At 37.2% G+C, this 20,951-nt stretch overlaps 1 protein-coding gene across 9 annotated transcripts in view; it reads right to left on the minus strand.

Moving 5' to 3' along the window:
• Positions 1-11,186: 11,186 nt before the first annotated feature.
• NRG3 (neuregulin 3) overlaps positions 11,187-20,951 on the minus strand; it is a 1,182,620-nt gene continuing 1,172,855 nt past the window's right edge. For 3 of the 9 annotated variants that reach the window (XM_053585932.1, XM_053585931.1, XM_053585929.1), the window contains 3 exons: positions 18,927-19,100; positions 13,347-13,418; positions 11,187-13,103 (listed from right to left, as the gene is read on the minus strand). In XM_053585932.1, the coding sequence (XP_053441907.1) occupies positions 12,596-13,103; positions 13,347-13,418; positions 18,927-19,100 (754 nt within the window). In that variant the 3' untranslated portion in view covers positions 11,187-12,595. The remainder of the gene's footprint in view (positions 13,104-13,346; positions 13,419-18,926; positions 19,101-20,951) is intronic. The other 6 variants (XM_053585933.1, XM_053585930.1, XM_053585937.1 and 3 more) reach the window with 3 other exon arrangements.

Consider the following 20,951-nt stretch of genomic DNA (forward strand, 5'->3'; position numbering starts at 1 on the left):
CTGAAGATGCTAACCTGTCTTGGATATCTGAACTGTTACTTTCAGAAATTTACAAGAAAGAAAATGATAAAGATGAGAAAATTTAGCCATAAGAAAAAATGGAGACTTTACATCTTTTGTGTTTACCTGGATGGAGTCGAAACACATTTTTCTTAGTAAAGTATCTCAAGAATGGGGTTGGTGGCACCACTAGCTCATTGGGTAGGGCATCAGACACACACACTGAGGCTGGTGGGTTCGAACCTGGCCTGGACCTGCTTAAGCAACAATGACAACTGCAACAATAAAGAAAAAATAGCCAAGCTTTGTGGCAGGTGCCTGTAGTCCCAGCTGCTTGGGAGGCTGAGGCAAGAGACTCTCTTAAGGCCAAGAGTTTGAGGTTGCTGTGAGCTGTGATGCCACAGCACTCTATCAAGGGCAACATAGTGAGACTCTGTCTCAAAAAAAAAAAAAAAAGAAAGAATGGGAAGGGGGGAAGTATCAATTTACTCAACACTATAGGCCAACACAAAAGAAAAAACACATCTGAGCAAAGGGGAAGGGAGAGGAGAAGGGAGAGGAGGGAGGGCAATTGGTGGGAGCTCACCTAACGTGCACAGTGTGAGGTCAGCATGATCCCTGTGTGATGGGCTCAACTACAACTTGAACTTTACCTTAGACAAGAAACAATGTAACCTAAATATTTGTATACTCATATTAATATGAAAGACAAAAGATGCAAAAACATAGAGGAAGACTGCCCAGACTGAAATCCAGGCCCTTACAATTTTATGTAATATGTATAATGTAATGTTACCCAAGATTCCTAACTTCTCTGTGCCTTGGTTTCCTTATCTTTGAAATGAGTATGACATGAAAACATATTTGATAGTGTTATTTTGAAGACTAAATAAGTTAATGTGCATAAAACATCTGATGCTGTGCTGAGCACATTCTCCATTCTTTATAATGGTCTTTCTAGATGTTAATGTCACCCCCCAGATTCCAAAGCTGATGGCATTTTATTTTATTTTTCAGTTTTTGAACCCGCCACCTTTGGCATATGGGACGGTGCTCTACTCCTTTGACCTACAGTTGCTGCCCCAAGCTGATGGAATTTTAAAAATCTTCTCTTTCTTTTTCTTCTTCTCCCTCTCCTCTTTTCCTCATTCTTTTTTCCTCCCTCTTCATTACTTCTAGTATAGAAAGGGAGGTGTGAACTTAGACAACTGTTCAGGGCTTCCCTAGAGCCTTTGTTTTGGAAATCAAGCCGTATATACAGGGTGTCCATAAAGTTCACATGCAATTTAAAATAGTATTTGCACAAGAACTTTATGGGCACCCCAGATTAGCAAAATGTTATGATTTCAGCAAAATCATATGCACCCCAGATTAGCAAAATGTTATGATTTCAGCAAAATCCTCAAGGAAAATGCTCCAAAACCCCAAAACTAATATTGTAGGAGATCCTAATATCTTTGTCCATCTATACATGGAAATATGCTTACTCCAAGAAAACGTTAATGCACATATGGGTACATATATTGTTAAATATTAACGTAAGTCAAAGATATGAAACACATCAGATTAATTGAATAATATATCATGCGATAAACATTTAAAGAGCCCTTTGAAAATATGAATGTTCTTTATGTTTATGTATATGATGGCTTCTGTAGCTGTTAAACATATGTGTAAAGACGCTTTACTAATGAAGAAAATTATCACACACCATAAGTGAAGTTAATAAAGCGGATAAAATATTTTAAATACATACTAAAAGATTAGGACATACAGTGAGTGTATCTGTGTGCGCGTGTATATACACATAGCTCCAATAAAAAAAGACGGAAAGGAAATGTGCTCAAATATGAATTATGTTTAACTCTGGAGGATTTTTATCTTATATTTTAAATATAAACATGTAATATTTTTCTAATTATAAAATAAAGTTAAACTTTATTAAAATTATGCATTTCTACGAAGGATGTAAAGTCTCCATTTTTTACATCCTTCGTATTAACCTGGATGGAAGTGGAAGACATTATTCTTAGTAAAGCATCACAAGAATGGAGAAGCATGAATCCTATGTACTCAATTTTGATATGAGGACAATTAATGACAATTAAGGTTATGGGGGGGAAGCAGAAAGAGGGATGGAGAGAGGGGGGTGGGGCCTTGGTGTGTGTCACACTTTATGGGGGCAAGACATGATTGCAAGAGGGACTTTACCTAACAATTGCACTCAGTGTAACCTGGCTTATTGTACCCTAAATGAATCCGCAACAATAAAAAGATAAATAAATAAAATAAAAAATATTTGCCCATCTCAAGTGGGAGCCTGAAGCCCGGGTTCTGGTCCAGGCTCCCACTTGAGATGAGCAAATATTCGCCCCTGCCCTGTTTGCTTTGGCAAAAAAAAAAAAAAAAAAATTTAGGTTGGGTGTGGTGGCTCACACTTACAATCCTCGTACTCTGGGAGGCCAGGGCATGTGAATTGCTTGAGCTCAGGAGTTTAAGACCAGCCTGAGGAAGAGTGAGACCACCCCCCTACCCCCTTCACCACCACCACCGCCCCCACCATCCCTACCCCTGCCATCTCTATTAAAAATAGAAAAACTAGCCGGGCACTATGGCATACACTTGTAGTACCATCTACTCAGGAGGCTGAGGCAAGAGGATCACTTGAACCCAGAAGTTAGAGGTTGCTGTGAGCTAGGATGACACACTACTGCACCCTACCCAGTGTAACAAAAAAAGAATAAAAAGTAAAAGAAAATTTAAAAAAAATTATGCATTTCTGATCATCCCAAATCAACTACGTTTTAGTCACCACATGCTATATTGCTATGCAAAGAAAATTATTTTAAAAAGCTCAATGGATGTATATATTGGCTACTTCCAAAAAACAACTGAGCAATATCTAAAATGAATTTTTCAGAAGATTTCACTCATTGTCCCAACCATATCATTTCTTCCAAGTATTAATATAACTAGGACATTAAAGGAATTACTCTTAACTGTTCAAATGTACAGATTTTTTCATAAACCTTATGACCTTTCCCTTTCACCAAGATGTACATACTGACCTTTACATGAGCATTACCTACAATTTCAATTATTTATAGTGAAACTTGTTCACTGACCTGCAGTTTCCTTCTAAATCAAAGAAAAAGTAATATGTATTACATTAGGAATTGTGAAGTTACGGTAGTTGAGTGAATGAAAGTAACTTAAGTGTCAAATAATAATAGAAAGTAAAGTAAGTCATGATATAAAAACGAGCTAAAATTTATGTGCTCTAAAATGTTCATGAAGACTATGTATTGCCATGGGATAGTGTGGAATATTATTTTTAATTATAATACAACACAGTAGGAAAATAATGCTGTAAAAATATGCACATATGTGGGAATAAAAGAGAATATGCAAGGGCACATTCAATATGGTCTTGGCACAGGTGAACGAACGGTTGACTTATTATTTTTTATTTATTTATTTATTTATTTTTTGTAGAGACAGAGTCTCATTGTACCGCCCTCAGGTAAAGTGCCATGATGTCACACTGCTCACAGCAACCTCTAACTCTTGGGCTTACACGATTCTCTTGCCTCAGCCTCCAGAGCTGCTGGGACTACAAGTGCCCGCCACAACGCCCGGCTATTTTTTTGTTGCAGTTTGTCCTGGGCTGGGTTTGAACCCACCACCCTCAGTATATGGCGCCGGCGCCCTACTCACTGAGCCACAGGCGCCACCCAGACTTATTATTTTTTAAACTTTCAGTAATATTAATTTTAAAACAAGAAGACAAAAATGTAAGAAAAAGTCCATTAAATCTAACTGTCTTTTTTGGAAATGTTCATGGCATCAAGTTCACATCTCTTCTTTTTCATTAAAGAAGGGACTCACAGGAATCTTATTCATTTTATTTTACTTTTTTAAGCAGGAGTCTGCTGGATAAGCTTTTCTTTCTGTTTGTTTTGAAACAAAAGAATGCCTCATTTCTCACACTCTATGGTATGTTTTTCATCTGTTTAGGTTATTTGGATCCAAGGAAGACTGTAACTCCTTTAATTGAAGTTTTTAAAATATATTTGCATCTATCCTGATACTTGACTCAATGGCTGTTTCTACATTTAGCTTTAAAGATGACAATATGCAGCGAATGTTTTCAGTGAGAAAATAAAGAAAGGTTAAATTATAATGATTTCTTTTTATAAATTTGTACCTTTTATCATCTTAAACACAGACTTTCATTTTTTTTGTCAAATTGGAAGATATGGCAAAAGTAGACATGTTAGCAGTATATTTAAATGTTCATGATCTCAACAGGAATAGTAACTGCCAAGTAGATAATTCTTTAAAATAATTATGTACTGTTTATAGGGGAAAAAATCTAGTTTACAGAGAAGACATATGAAAATAACTACTTTATTGATCAAAAACATTTGTCTAATATTTCTTTACATTATTTTTAGCCTAAGATTTTATTTGATTTTTACTAAGTTGATATGTTACTTAAAGCCTTTAGATACAATTTGTTACTAGTGTACTTTTTATTTCACTATTTAAAAATGACCATTTGATTGTATGTATGGCTTTGTTCTTTCACATGGATGATTTCATCTTTCCCTTACAAAATAGAAAATGTGGTTGTTGTAAGAAGCAATTCTAAGAAAGTCGAAACATCTGTTAATAATATAAGGAAAATGAGTGGGCCCTAGGGTATGTCTGTGTGAGAGAAGATAGTGGCTAAAGTCATGAACCTTATTATCATTTACTTTCTTAAGGTTCCTAGTTTATTCTTCTACTAATACAATGCAAATGAAAAAAGCTATTTTTCTCTTTAAAAATGACATTGGTCCCTCATTTTAGCTGAATTCCCTGTTTAATGCAAGGGAAATGAGATAAGTGATACATGTACCAAAAACACAACCTAAGAGAGTCTGAGTGTCCAGCTTCATTCAGCAAAGGATACTGAGGAGATACCACTGGGAAGGGGTGCTTGAGGATTCCCTCCACAGACAAAAATGTGCATGATGAAACCAAGATGCAAATTAATCATTACATTCACATCTTAATTTTTAATAACCAATATGATATCTCTTCCCCCAAACAAAACGGAGACATGATGGATGCAAAATTTACAAGGGTGATGTGGGCCATACATCTAGTATATTTCCCACAGTCTTTAGATCCCCACAAAGTCATGGGCTCCCATTTTGAAGTTATTTCTCTGAAGAAAATAAAGAAGATACATATCTGTATGCTCCTGTAAATCATTATTTTTTTAAATCAGAGACTTGAGAAAATTTTTTTCCATAATTTTTTAAATGACAACTAACAATCTTCTGACCATTTTACATGCATTCTTCTATGTGTGATTTGCATTTATTTTTATTTATTTTATTTATTTTTTTTGCAGTTTTTGTCTGGGGCTGGGTTTGAACCCACCACCTCTGGTATATGGGACCGGAGCCCTACTCCGTTGCGCCACAGGCACCACCCTACATTCTTTATTTACTTAAAATATGGTCAAATGGATTAATAAGATATTATTATATTATTCTTAATTTTTTGTTTTTAGAGATAGGATCTCACTCTGTCACCCAGGATGGAGGGTAGCAGTATGATGACAGCTCACTGCAACCTTGAACTTATGGGCTCAAATTATCCTTTCTACCTCAGCCTTCTAGGTAGCTGGGACTACAGGCCCATGTCACCACAACTGGCTAATTTCATTTATTTATTTATTTATTTTATTGTATGATTCCATTTATATAAAATATCTAGAATAGACAAATACATAGAGATGGAAATCAGATTAGTGACTGCCAGAGGATGGGGGAGAGGAAAATGGAGAATGACTACTTGATGGGTACAATGTTTTCTTTGAGGATGATAAAATATTCTGGAACTAGATAGTGGAGATGGTTGCAAAACTTTGTAAAAGTACTAAATGCCAATGACTTGTACACTTTAGAATTTTTAATTTTGTTGAGTTCGATTATTCTTTTTTCTTTTGTTGCTCAGGCTTTTGGTATCATATTTAAGACTTTTTTGGTCAAATCTAAAGTCATAAAAATTTACCCCATGTTCTCTTCTAATGAAATACTATCATTTTAGTTCTTAAGTTTTTAATCCATTTTTGAGTTAATATAGCATGAATTTTATTTTACTTTATTATTTTATTTTTTTATTATTAAATCATAGCTGTGTACATTAGTGCAATCATGGGGCACCAAACACTGGTTTTAAATTATATTTTATAGAAATAGGATCTCACTACATTGCTCGGGATGATCTTAAACTCCTGGCCTCAAGCACTCCTCCTGCTTCAGCCTCCCAAGTATCCAGATGACAGAAATGGGCCATAGCCCCTGGTCTAAATTGCATTAATTATTAAAAACTAGAGAATTCATATATGATTTAAATTTAACGTGTACAATTACATAAAAAGTGAGAACCAATGCATTTCCCTCTAATTATCTTTGAAATATACCATGTATGGTTATTTTTAAGTTGAGCTCTTAAATGTTCTTTGAGTTTTGTGTGTTTGAACAAACGTGTCTATTCTGCAGACACCTATTGATAAAGACAAACTTTGAAGAATAAACCTTAAACAATTACCACTATACTTTGTTGCTACATGCATTATCTATGAAAGATATTTGAATCCAAATTCTTTCATGCTATCGAGTTTGAACACACCATGTATATTTTGGCCCTGTGAGAGAGAATGTGTCTGTGTAATGTATGTGTGTCAGTTTTAAATCCCTTAAATTTAAATTTATTTCAGAAAAGACAGCATCAATGTAGAGTCTAACAAGGTTGCATGAGTGATTCATCAGACTTCTAAATACACCATAGACTAGTGAAAAAAATGAAGTGTTTCTTTCCTAATTCAATTTTGTAAATGACTACACAGACTCCTTACAATTTTAAAACTATAACACAAATTCAATTCATTGTCTTTGTTTCAAGTATTTTAACATTCCACATGGTTTTATCAAAGACTAGAAAGTCAGACTTTGGGATCTTGACCAAGACGTATATGGAAAGATTGGTGCTAGTCAGAATGTTTTTTGAAGAGCACATAGATACTGATTTGTCAAAAACAGAAATTACTACCAAAATTAAATAAGCAAGGTAACCCTGCAATTTTTTGTCAATGGGGCCCCGAAAATGACTTATTTTCAACTACAATTTGAAACTGTCACTGGAGAAATCATTCATTGTTATTTGGAGGGTTTATATTTAAAAAGGTTGAGATGCATATAATTAAGAATTATCATTAAATGCATTTATTTACATTCTAGTGAGGTGTGTCTGCTGCCTTTGGAAGAGGAGAAAGTCTCAAGGCCTCATGCCTTCTCTTTAGATCCTCTTATTCTGTCTTGAATAAATCACCATTTCTTAAAAAAAAAAAGTGGGGGGCCAATTTTGACCTTTGCCTCTCAAGCTTTGGAATTGGGTATTTTCTTAGCCTTCTCTTCTTTTTTTTTTATTATTAAATCATAGCTATGTACATTAATGCGATCATGGGGCACCATACACTGGTTTTATACACAGTTTGACGTATTTTCATCATACTGGTTAACAAAGCCTTCCTGGCATTTTCTTAGTTACTGTGTTAAGACAATTATATTCTACATTTACTGAGTTTCACATGTACCCTTGAAAGATGCACTGCAGGTGTAATCCCTTCTTAATATCTGTCCTAGGTAAACTTGCTTTAAAAAATCCTGCCTATTTCTCCATGGAAATTAAGTGTAATATTATAAATGTAAACCTGGTTCACAGATTGACACACAGCTTCCAACTATTTTTGAGTCTTATTGAGATGGATGTACAGTCAGGAACTTTATAAAGAGCTGTGTTGAAGCAACTTAATGACAAGTGACCAGGTAAAGTCTGAGTTAGAATAACCAGGGTAACAAGATACTGATTTGGAGGGGAAATCAAAGATGAACCAAATCACCCAACTTATTTGACAGATGAGGCCTGAAAATACTCTAATGCACAGATATGTTAGAAGCTTTCACAAGGACAACTTTCAATATAAAGATTTTCTAATTCATTTCCAACAATAAGATAGTTTACAATCGCACAATAAATATGTTCATAGGCAACAATAAATGTGCAATTAATACAGATATTTGTGACAAATTTATGAAAGTGCTAGACACCTGTTCTCTATTTTTATCAAGATTATGTCTGGTCACCCCTGCAATTATCTTCACTGGGATACCAGCATTAACACTTAGTAATCCCTTAAACACACACACACACTGTTATTACTAGAGTTCAATGGGCACAAGACGTCAAGGGTATCTGTTTAAGTACCTTTGGGAGAAGTTACAGTTAAATTTGTAAAAAGCACATTGGAGACCATTATACACTATAGGAACAATAATCATTTACATTTTCATTTCTAAGAGTAACCTAGCAGAGGTTTTATTCTAGGATCTTGTGGTACTTCTACCAAAGCTATTTCTACCTGACGAAGAAAGAAAAGGAACTGAAAATGCTTGTATGATCAAAATGTCACCTAGTTGGCTTGTCTCTAAATGCTTTGATTTCATTGGCATGTCATGAGTCAATCATTCTGATATTTGCCAAATTAAGCAAAAACAAAGCTACCCAAATAGTCAGACACACAAAATGCAACATACCTATGTGTGTGTGTGTGTGTGGTCACATAGAAAACAGATCAATATAAGAGAAGAATGTGTATATTGAAGAGTGATTTGCTTCCTTTACTCTCATTATTTCTTTAAAAGGGAAAAAAAGAATGAAAGAAGAACAGATAAAGCTTATTTCAAGGCTTCATTTCCCAGGGCATATTGGGATGAATTTAAAATAGAGAATAGCCCAGAAAACTTGTGCTGGTTTTGCCTAGATGGATATTGCATTTCTAAATACGAGAGTACAAACACAGTATAGACATGCTATCCATTGAAAACATTGAATCTATACAACTGAGTAATAATAAAAAAGTATTCTGTATATATAAAATGTCTCCCAAGTACCAAAAGGTCAAATAAAAATCCCGCCCCTCCTGCTGTGCCCCTAAGCTTATTTTACACGTACTTATTTTAGAAATGTATCACAGCACTTGTCTCGGTGTAATATGTTCTGGTTTACAGGGCTGGAGTCACAGGGACCACCATTCCTCCCATCCCAACACACACACACACACACACACACACATATCAGGGAGTCATGGTTTTCCATAGCACCATACAGCAGGATGAGTGTGAACAACTGTTGATACACTTTGTATTCTGGTGGTGACCTGGCTACCAATAGCATTAACTATGGGCACCAGAAGACCCACCCAAATCGTAGCTCTCATTAGCTCCATAAGCCAACAGGCATTCTCTTGAAGTCTGCTGGCCCTTCTGTTCTCTTTTTGGTAGGTCTGATATGTTACTATCATCAAAACAGATTAATTTGTGAAGTCCTATAAATAGCACTTTTCCTCCTCTAAAGGACCTTGCTATTGCTACTTAGAAAGAATGTAAATTATGGATAAATTTACAAATATTTAGTCCTTAATCCATAGCAAGGTAGATATTGGACCAGAGTGTAAACAACACAGAGAACTTCATGTACGTAGAGAATCCAGGAAGAAAATTGTGATGCTCATTTTCCAACATCATTTCTATTTTTTCTTATTACCATAAGATTGGTCACATATTTTGAACAATAGCATTCCACGGTAGACAATGGCAAATTAGAAATAACATATGCTTCATAAAATCAGAAAATGATTTAAAGTAAAAAATAATTTTAGCATTCATTTGCCTGTAAATAATGGATATGTAGTCGATTTAATTACAAATTCCCAAATATCTATTCATATAACGAAGACAAGAAAAATAAAGCAAAAATCAAAGATGCCTAGTAGAAATAAGCACTTCCTTAAAGGCATGTGAACTGGAAGGACAAAGTACTGATGGCTGTAGGTGTTTGTCACGTTAGACTAACTTTGAATGTCTTGATGTCATCAGCACTTATCAACCTGGTGCCCAAGGAGGTACGTTTTGATTTTGGACACTTTTCACAGGAAAACATTGTATTCCAAAAGCCGATAAATGACTATTGAAAGTAACCATTCATATTTGTTCTTTATGGAGGACATTGTCTTAACTTTTAATTACGTAAGTAACTGTATCTCTAAACTTTATTTCAGACTTCCAGTGTGTATACCTGATATTCAATTCATGTCTTTCATAATACACAGGGAGGTGTGGTTAATAATTACATAATATGTGGTTGTACTTCAGTTTTTGAAAAATAAAGGGTTAGATCAAGACTTAAGTTTTATTGTCAAGCTTGATGTTTTCAGTGTAAATAATATATTAAAATAACTACAGTGAGTCACAGAACATATACCCTCCTCATGGTGAATTCTGAATAGATCTTTTAAATAAGCAACAACTAACATCTTAACCTAAAAGACAAGGACAAAGTTGACTTCGACAGACTTGCAAAGCCTTCTAGTTGTTTGGTGATTATGACAGATTTCAACACAATAATGCTGTGTTGGTTCTTACATACCTGTCCATTAAGACTATCTTTCTAAAACTTTCCCAAAGGTAAAATATTTTTAAGTGAGAACTTGGATGATCTACACATTAAAAACTTATAATTATCTTTTAAAATTCAAACAATATCTCCTCTATATTAAAACAACAAAACTATGTTGGGGCAAACACTAAGTGTCACACAACTTTTTGTTATTTCTACCAAAGTTGTTTTCAACATTTGAGACCTTGAATTTGTAATAAGTAGTTTTCATAAAAACATAGTATTTTTCTTTTCTCTGGATGGCATTCTGTCTGTTAGTAAAAGTTCTCAAAGAGCAATTTGCAATGTAATTTCAACAGAAAGAAAATCTTAACCCAAAATAAGCATTGTCTATAGTCACTGCTTGATTCAGAAATAGTTACGTTCTTTTCCCATGGAATGTCAACTCTTTCACAAAGAAATTTAAACCAAGGTTCTCCCAAAATGCAGTAAGAGAAATCTTTTATATACTTTCAAATACTGTGCCTTTTTATTTAAAACAGTGTAAACATAACAACTCAACACCACCAATAATCGGAAGAAGACTGGGTATGTGAACACTAATTTCCTTGTACGCCCTGTGAAAGTGAGGGTAAATAAACAGACAAATCTTCAGGAGAGGTTTCAGTTCACCTTAGCAGTGGTAAAAATATTGCTTTATTCCAAATGAACATACAACACAATTTACTGTTCTTTGGGGGTTGAGGGGCTCCTTGTGAACTGAATAGTCTGGACTTCGTGATTTCAACAAATTTATTCTTTCCATATTAACTACATAAGCTGATGCCTTGGTCCACACGTAGCAGACTTGCTATAAAATAAATAGTAATGAGGATGATGAGAAAGCAAATGGTAACTGTCAATTTGTTAATTGCCTTGTGTAAATTAAGTAGGCATGATTCAGAATAAATACACATCCTCAATTAACTTCCCATGTGCTACCAAATCTCATTAAAGAGCCGATAGCTATTCCTCTCAAAAGTACTCACATCAGAAAATGGTCTAGACATTGTCAAGAATTTTAGAGGACCCCACCATGTAAGTGACCTTGATTTAAGAACTTAATAACTGAACTTCATACTTAATGGAAAAATTTAAAGTGAACAGATATCTAAGAGGGAATTTTTTTTAGTATTAGATTCCTTGATGTTTCCGAACAAAGGTTAGCAAGCTTAATATACACACACATGCACACACACACAATGAACACATGTGCATATAGCATATGTGCTCGAGTGAGCAAGCCCACACGCACGCACACTCACACACACATGTTCACACAGGCACACACAAACTGAGAAACGCTCCTTCAGAGCCTCTAAATCTCAAGGAAAAACATTTCTATTAGTATGATTTTAGTGACACGACATTGTGATTTTTTTTTTGTCTCTTTTTCTGTAATATTTTCCTATCTTCCTCTGAGATTCTGCACTTTCAGATTTCAGAGGAAGATGACACACGAGAGTAGTTAAGGTTGTCCCGATCACTCCCTCTACTTTTATCCTCCTTTCTATTCCAGAGTCTTTGTGCCATTCTTAAAAATCAAATAGAAAACACCACATTTGTTGACATGACATAACCTGTGATGAGGCTATTGGGTGAATAGAAATTTAGGGGTTGGGACTCACACACCGAATGGCAAGGGCATTGCTCACTGGTGCGTCCGCCCTCCTAATACAGCTCTTCTCTCTTTGAAACCAGGTAACTGCCAGTACTTTGTAATGAGGACACTGGCACTGTGGGACCAAGGTTCCGAATCACCCACATCTTCTAAGAGCTAAAGAGGGCAGTGTTGGGACTAACTGAAATTGGACTCGAAATTCTACCCAAAAGCTTCAGTGGTAAGCTTTATCCCTCCTGAAACATTTCATTCCCTTTAAAAAAATATTTTGTTAAAAAACACTATGATATGAGGGCGATAAGACTATTTGGTTTCTTCTAAGTAGATGCTCTTAAATTAATGCATATAAATAATTTGTATTTAATTTCCTTTCTTTCCTGTTGAGCAACGCCTAGAATGCACAGATTCCTACATCTTAAGTCACTGGGTCAGTGCAGAGTCTCTTTGTATTTCATTCCTTAAGACAAATTGTGCCTCTCGTTCTGATTTGGCTGTGGGACTCAGGGGGAGAAAGGCTGTGTTTTCACTCGCACTGTCCTCGGTCTCTACGCTGGCCAGTTCGTAGTCTTCTGACCTCCTGGCATCAGTCAGAATTCGGATCTGCTCCTGGACAGTTTCTAGTAATATTTTCACTTCTTGCTGTTCTGCTATAAGACAATCGCTGACGGGAATACTCACGTTGACCATGTCAGCTGAGTAGGTGTTTTTGCACCATTTGATGCTTTTGACTTCAGAAATCCCTGGCATTTGCATGCAGGTTTCCTCAAGACCCACTGAAGGGATGATGGGCACAGAACTGGCCCTTGTGGATGAATATCCCACCAGGTCCTTTTGCTCCAAGCTATTAAAATAGGGGTTTGTCTCTCTGGAAGGCAGTTGCATATTTATTGATGCATTTTGTTGTGTTTTCAAACCATTAGATGAATACCTGCAAAATAAACAAAGTGTGATCCAGTCTGCTTTCTGCTGTGCTTTGTTCCAGCAATAGTCAATGCACAAAGCACTTTCCACATGCACCATCTCACTGAATTCTCACAGCAACCCCATGAGACGGATACTATGTTCCCAGTTAAACAGAGAAGTAAACTGAAGCTCAGATAGGTGAAGTGACTTGCCCAAGGTCACACAGAAAATAAGTGACAGACTGAGACTCAAACCCAGATCTTCTTACTTTAAGTCCAGGGGTCTTTCAACACACCACAGCTGTATAGGCAGGTGGGATATAGTCTTCCTGACCTCTATCCTAGAATACAAAGTAAATGGGGGTTGAGCAGGTAAGTGTGGCCTCTCCATAGTGACACACAGGAAACCCATAACAGCGTCAGGCTACTCCCTCAACTCAACCACCCTCTCAGCCCGGGGTTTGTAGACTTGTGGCCAACCTAGTTGAAACCCAATATGAAGCATCGGGGTGCAACATTCCTGAAATTTTGTTTCATGCTGATTTTAGGGGATCCAAATCCAATTCCTCTTGGAAATCAGCTCTACAGGGACTGCCTCTCTGCCAGATTGTTGAGCCTAAAGATGGGTGGGGGGGGGTCCACAAACTGCCCAGGAAAGACTATGAAGTGGGTTCCCCAGGGCCTCTATCAGTAGCAGCTTTCTGCATTTAGTTTCTGAAGCCAACAAAATAGGCTCCATCAGCACATGACAAGGTCTTGTCAAGAACACCAAGGTGCCCCTGCACATAAGGTCAGGGGGCCAAAACCTGGTCCAGCATCTATCTTGCCTGTTCATAGCTAGTAAATTTTTCTCGGAGTTTTCCAGTGACAGAAAGTAGGATGGGTATATCATACATTCATAGAAATGTGTTTTTGGAACGTGGACAGTAGTTTTTAAATTCCCTTTTCTCCATTATTTTTTCTTTATTTAAACACTAAATTAAACATTATAATTTCCACACAATTTAAACATATTAACCTGCCACATAATGAATCTCATTTCCTTGACTTACATTATACAGTAACTAAAAATCGTGTTTATACATGCAGATAATAATCACAATGAAGTGTGTTGCATATTAAATAGATAGAAGTTTGTGTTCCAGGGATACGATGGAAACAATTTAGAGGTCTGTCTTTCCACCTCTAAAGTCTATTCCATACCTTTGACAGTGATCAAAGATATGGAATAGACTTAGATTTCTGTCACTCTCCTGCTTTCACTGTGTTTAATACAGAGCTGTCAATAAATAAATTTTGATTGAATGAACCCACAAATACTTAAACACATCCTCAAGGTAAATGCTCCCTTTATATCCCAATTAATATCCATTTTCAAACATAATAACAACAGCTAACATCTGCATAGTGCTTTTAGAAATCATTTTCACCGCTGATTACTTCATTTTATTTTTAAAAAACCTTGTGGTTCATTTATTATTATCACTGAGTTTTAAAGGATGGGTAAACTAGACGAAGAAGCACATAGATGACTTGCCCCCAAGGATACCTTTACTAAGCGGCAGAGGAAGAGTTTATACCCAAGCTGTCTTATGCTAGTTCTTGTCGAACTCAGAGGCTGCTAATGAAAGGATAGCCTAAAGTGAACCAGAACATTTTTTTTGGGGGGATATATGTGTAGAATCCTTACCAAAACAAACTGTGCAGCCAGCTGTTTGAACATTCACAGGGGATCTTACTCATTTCATTTTCATGTTATATGACTGAAAAATCTGAGCCTACAGGTTTTGATTGATGAATCAGTTTTTTTTTTTTTTTTTTTTTTTTCCAGTTTTGGCCAGGGCCGGGCTTGACCCTGCCACCCCCAGTATCTGGGGCCGGCACCCTACTCCTTGAGCCACAGGCACCATCTGATGAATCAGTTTTGACAAGAGGAAAGGGGAGAAATTTCAGCTTATTTGTTTTGTCCTCAGCACTACCCTGCTACCATGATTAGTCTGTATGAAGATGTAGAAAGTCTGCCTGCCCAGTCCAACCACAAAAGAGAGCCAAGACATATGGCTCAGATTAAATCATAGTTCATACCCATATCATCGGGTGTATCAGCAGGTAGAATCTTATACCTTGAAATATGATGATAGTAGGTACAAGTTCACAACACTTGGACCTAAACACTTTTTGTAAAAATGGTGGATAAAGGGGCAAATATATTAAGGACATTTTTAATTGTAAACCCCTAAGTAGCATGGCTGAGACATTACCAAAGGCAAATCATACCAGGCTTTGAGTATTCTTCTAAAATGAATGCAGAATTATGGACCTCAAGGACAAAGAGCAATTGCAGTTGACTATTGTCGGTCACTTCTCAAGCCAGGTATTTAATACATGGTTGACAATAACTGAAATCTAAAATGTTACCATAACGTAAATGGACTTTAAACAACAAGAATATGTAATTTTTGTCTTGAATCAAATATGATTTCAAGTCTTCGCACCATTGCATGCTCTGGAATATCAGCCAAATGGCAGCCTCCTCTAGTTTCCTCAACAATCAGGGTGTGACACTTACTTAATTAATGTCTGGGGAGGAGGGATTTCCCTGAGGACTCATTGAAATGATGCCTCTGCCCTGTTCTATCACAGGCACAGTGGTAATCCTCACTTCCTCCCCAGAGTTGCTGTGAGTGTCCCATCGCTAGTATTCCAGTAGAACGTGAAGTGGGTGCTAAATGTCTAGATGTGATTCTGAGTTAGCAGATGTTGAACTTTCCGTATCCCTTGAGAGTTAGTGACTCTTTCACAAGCTGCTTCCATGTAGGCGTTTGCCCTTCCAATTTGGACTGCCTTTCCTCTCATCCCTCAACAAAGAAATCACTCATGCATTTTGTCTATCACTGTGTGAGTCAACGCATCCTTTGAAAAAAAAAAGATTAATTTCCAAAAATTAAACACTTTGTTTGGTTCCCAGTAATTCAGGGGTCAGGCTAAGGAAATTGCATTTTTCTAGTGAATGCCAAGACTCAGTTCCTAGGGCATTTAGCGATGAATGATCACACTACATTGAAGGAATCCATGTCTCCCCCTGCAGCCATACAATTAGATATTCTGTTTATAAAACATCAGCCAGTAGTGTGATTTTCTTCACATCCCTTTCCTGGTTTGGTTGTTTATATAAGAAATAGAAAGGCTACATAAGTGTTCAGTTTCAACTCTCTTTCTGGGTATCATCATGGGCTAGTCATTTAAACTCTGCTATTTTTAGAGTATTCATCATCTATAAAATTTCTAAATAACTTTAGGGCAATACATAAAATAATTACTAGACAGGTGTGGTAGTGACTCAATATATTTTGCATCCTGTCCACTTTTAAAATGTGAATCTAACTTTTGTGCTTCCATTTCTTTCCTTCGGGCATATGAAAACATTAGTTTGATTTGTCTGACACAAAGTAGTTCAAAATTCTCTGAGCCTTTACCATTGTATCACTGACCAGGGCTCCAGTCAAGGGAAAGTTTCCTCAAGAATCTCCTCTGTACCTCACTCCTTCCCCAGGCTACCTCAAGACAGGGGCTGGATTCAAGCTGGGGTTGAAGTTCATGCCAAGAAGAGAAGCCCCATACACAGGGGGCCTAACTGCAGCAGACAGTGCCCACATGCTTGGTAAACAAGCAGCAGATAGCAGGTGCCTCTTGCAAATTCATTACCCCCACCTCTGAGCTAGGGCCAAATTTGAAGAGGGCCTTTAGCTGTGAAATGCTAGTACCAATCCCATTTCCATCCACAGAGACAGTTGGTCTCCTGGAAGTGGAAAATAGCTGTTTTCGAAAATTGAGAATGAGAGATTGCTCCCTGAGATTCATTGTGCTGAGCACATAGTGACTTATACTTAGAGTCGCTATTGATAAATGCATATCACACACAGGAAAGTATCCGTGTGTGCCAGGCAGCTGGAGGGAATATTCCCAACCCAATGGTGATTGAACCAAAACAAATCCATGACCACACAGACAGTAAATGTGAGTATCCCAGAAGGTTTAAAAAAAAAAGAAGAAGCATTGCCTCAACATTCAATGAGATCACTGAGCCCCCAAAGATATATGTACGTATGGCCTAGGCCTGCCACAGGCTCAGAGCATCCTTCTACCCAGAGCACCTGGAATGAAGCCATAACAGGGCCCCACACAGCTACCATGGCATGGGCTGGATGTTCTGTGTATTCACTAAATCTATGAAGTTGATTTTCCTTCACTATTCATTCTCCTCCTAACATCACGCTGGGAATTTTATATATGTATGTGTGTGTGTGTGTATGTATAGATGATTGATAGATAGATAGATAGAAAAGTGGGGAGAGAGAGATATACTCCTAAGAGATCTCATTAGTGATTTATAAAGAAAAGTCAGTAGGAAACATGATTAGTTATAATTTTAAGCTAAATGGAAACCCTTTTCCTAGAGATAAGGCCAAGAGGCATGCAAACTGCTTCTTAATTTGAATTATACCTTTTGGACAATTAATTTGGCTATTGTCTTGAATTTGCAACTGTCACCCTAACGCTATACCAAATGCCTTTTACAGTCCACTTGGAATTTCTTCAAAATTACCAACCCTAGCCTCAGGCCATTTATGTACGTATTTCCTGTCTTCTTGTCTTCCTGAAGAAATCTGTTGCTGAGCTTTGCCAGGGCACGCTTCCATGCATCTCATGCCCAGAAAAGAGCAAGGAAATGATGGCTCCATGCTAGACCTCGCATTCGTTTTGGTCTTCAGCTTAATATAGACAGTATGGAAAAATCACTCAGGCCAAAGCAGCATAGAAACCTGGCTTGGTTCATTCAAAGAGGGAAAAACTCGAGCAACAAGAACCCAGCTTGAGTGAGGACTGATTCCTGACATTTCTGGAGTAAACCCTGTTTGCATTGCTCTTGAAATTAATGATGACATTATGACAATGACTGTGACAAAAGCTACTGGCACTACTTCTCTGTGTACTTAGTGTCAAGTAAAAGCTCTTTATACATAGGACATTTTTAAAAAATCTTCCTCAAAATCCTCCAGGGATTTATAAATGAGAAAACTTAAGCTCCTGATAAAATTTTCTCTAACTCAGATAAGTAGTGAACTCTCAGTCACTCTAAGTAAGTTTAAGCACAGTCTGCTGTGTTTGTTTAATGCCAGCTATATGAATGGCGGCTGAAATTCACCCTGTGCAGGGCCGTCTCCACGAGATGAAGGGACGACTTTTGCATCATATGGAGCAGCAGCCATGGTGTGCTGAGCCACCCTTTTACGCTGTACTGTGAGAAACTTATAGATATGAGATCAGTAAGTGATGCTGTGACACCACTCTCTCACCATTGACCTAAATCCTGCATTTAAGTTCAGTGGAGGCAGATAGTGTGTGTGTGTGTGTGTGTGTGTGTGTGTGTGTGTGTTAGATTAGCATCCAGAATATTGCCCACGATATTAATCAGAGAATCCAGTCATTTTGTCCTACAGATAAAGGTACACTCCAGCCTTCCTAAGACACATGTATTATTATTATTTCATTTAATCAAAGACAAATTCCCAGTTGTTTTAGCAATGTCATAGTAACATATTGCCTCCATGTCTACATATATTTTCTTCCTAATGTTATTCTTTCTTTTTACTCTAATATTTCCCAAGTACCAGTATCCATCATAGCTCTTCTTTTACGGTGATTCACCTTTTGTGGAAGAAAGATGGTAGTAACCATAAACAATTAATAAGAAAATCAGTGAATAAACCCCCTAAAACTGGATAACTTAATGTAAAGCTGTGACATTAAAGACACCCTCCCTTAATTCCATCACTTTGAAGACCTACCCTTGGCAAGGTATCATATCCTGGTCTGGGATCCTTGACTCTTCGAGTTGCTGATATGCTGGTCCCACAATTCCACCCAGCCTACTTCGGGGTGTAGGGGGTGTCCTTCTGAAGGCATTCCTATGGAGCATTCCACTCCTTTGCCCCGGGCTACAGCAAGAGGAGAGACTCCTGCTGAAGTGACCAAAAAAAAAAAAAAAAAAAGAGAGAGAGAGAGATCATAGCAAAAAACTCACAGGTAGCTGCTCAAACTTCACGAACACTGCATTTGCCTCTCAGGTGCTAGAAAAATTGGGCTAGGAGCCATCCCTGAGTGCAGTGTATGTGCCTGGAACAAGGCAGGAGGTACCCAACCCACTTCTCTTGGAGACACCGAGACACAGCGAAGCTCCTAGGTTTCTGTCTTTTCAGTGTAGAGTACAAACTATGGAAAGGATTTGTGGCTTTCCACGGGTAAGAGGTGGGCTTAAGGAATGCTCACACTCCAGATTCTTACCACGCTGATTATCCAAGCCACAGTAGCTGTCTCCAGTAGAAATGAAAATGGCCTTAGAAGATACCAAACACAGGAAGCCCAGGAGGGATATCTGGAGAAATTTTCACTTGCTAGTGATAGAATAAACAAACCTTATTTTAATTGGCATTCTCTCCTTAACATATGAGTTAATGTCTCAGTTCACTTCTCCGGATTTTTATGAATCTTGAGAAACTACTTTTCTTTGGAGTTTACTCTTAATAAACATCTGATTGTATATTTTATTTGAGTCCTACTTCCAAATACTCAAATATTAGAGGCCATCAAAGGGCAAAAGATGTGAATGGGTTTTACCATGGGCTTTAACAGAGTGAGAATTCCTACAGAATTATATACAGAAAAAGAACAGTTTTGTACTATAAATTTAATTGCTAACTTGACTCATTATCTATTCCACACCCATTCCCATCTCCACCTCACTGAATTTACTATACTTCAGACTGGTGAGCAGAACTGGGTTCATGAGTAGACATTCCATAAGGCACCAAATATGTGGCCAAACTAGTTCTTCAGTGTTCGGATAATAAGCAGACTGTGACTTTTGTGTTGCATTCTCATTTAGCTCTGAAAATGACAGTACAACATTATAGAAATATATTTTTTAAGTCTTCCAAATTTCAATAAATCTTTCAAGTTCTGAGAAGTCCAGTCTCCCAAAGAAATTTTACTCGTATTGCGATAGTATCTGGAGTTCTGTCACTCTTCTCTCATCAATATTTATGTTATTGCTACTTAATAAATACAGGACAAAACTTTGTAAATATTATATAAAGTTAGAGTTTGAGAATCTGATATTTGAGTTCTATTGGCCACTTTCCTGGTTTTGGCAATGTGGTTGATCAAACGTTAAGTCCTTCAGGTCAATATTAAGTTCCTGAGTTTGCACCAACATGGGATCATCTCTGGCATCATTACACCCTCATTCATTATCATGATATGTCTTGCATGCCTTGTCCCAAAATGCCTAACAACTAGGGAAGTCTACTTAGATCACTAAGTCAACACATATAATAAGCTCTCTAATAACTAATTGTTTCCCTTTCTTCCTACTTTAATCTACCATCCAATGGCAATGATGGCGTCTGCAATTTATGGAGACTTGGGTGCTGGAGTTAGGTGCATCTGGGTGTAAGTCTCAGAAGTGTGATACTAGGGGAAATGCTTATACCAGTCAGAGTCCTGAAGGGAGATAGGTGGTGCTTTAAATTGGATAAGTTCAGGAGATTTTACTATTTACAAAAGTTGATTCAATGTTTGAGAGGAAAAAAAGAGAGGGATACTACGGTAGCTCAGGGCTAGTAACAAGTGGAAGCTATTATTATCACCCTGACTGAAAGGACAAGGAAAGGGAACAGGTACCAGGATTTAGAGAGAAAGCAAGTTGTAATGACAAGGCCATGTGGCAGGCTCTACAGTCCTGGGAAGCTGAACTCAACTGAAGCACCAAGCAGGGAGAGAGAGGGCAGAAATGCCATGACCCGCTTCTCCTT

Source organism: Nycticebus coucang, chromosome 3 (genome assembly GCF_027406575.1).
Source record: "Nycticebus coucang isolate mNycCou1 chromosome 3, mNycCou1.pri, whole genome shotgun sequence".
NCBI classification, from domain to species: Eukaryota; Metazoa; Chordata; class Mammalia; order Primates; family Lorisidae; genus Nycticebus; species Nycticebus coucang.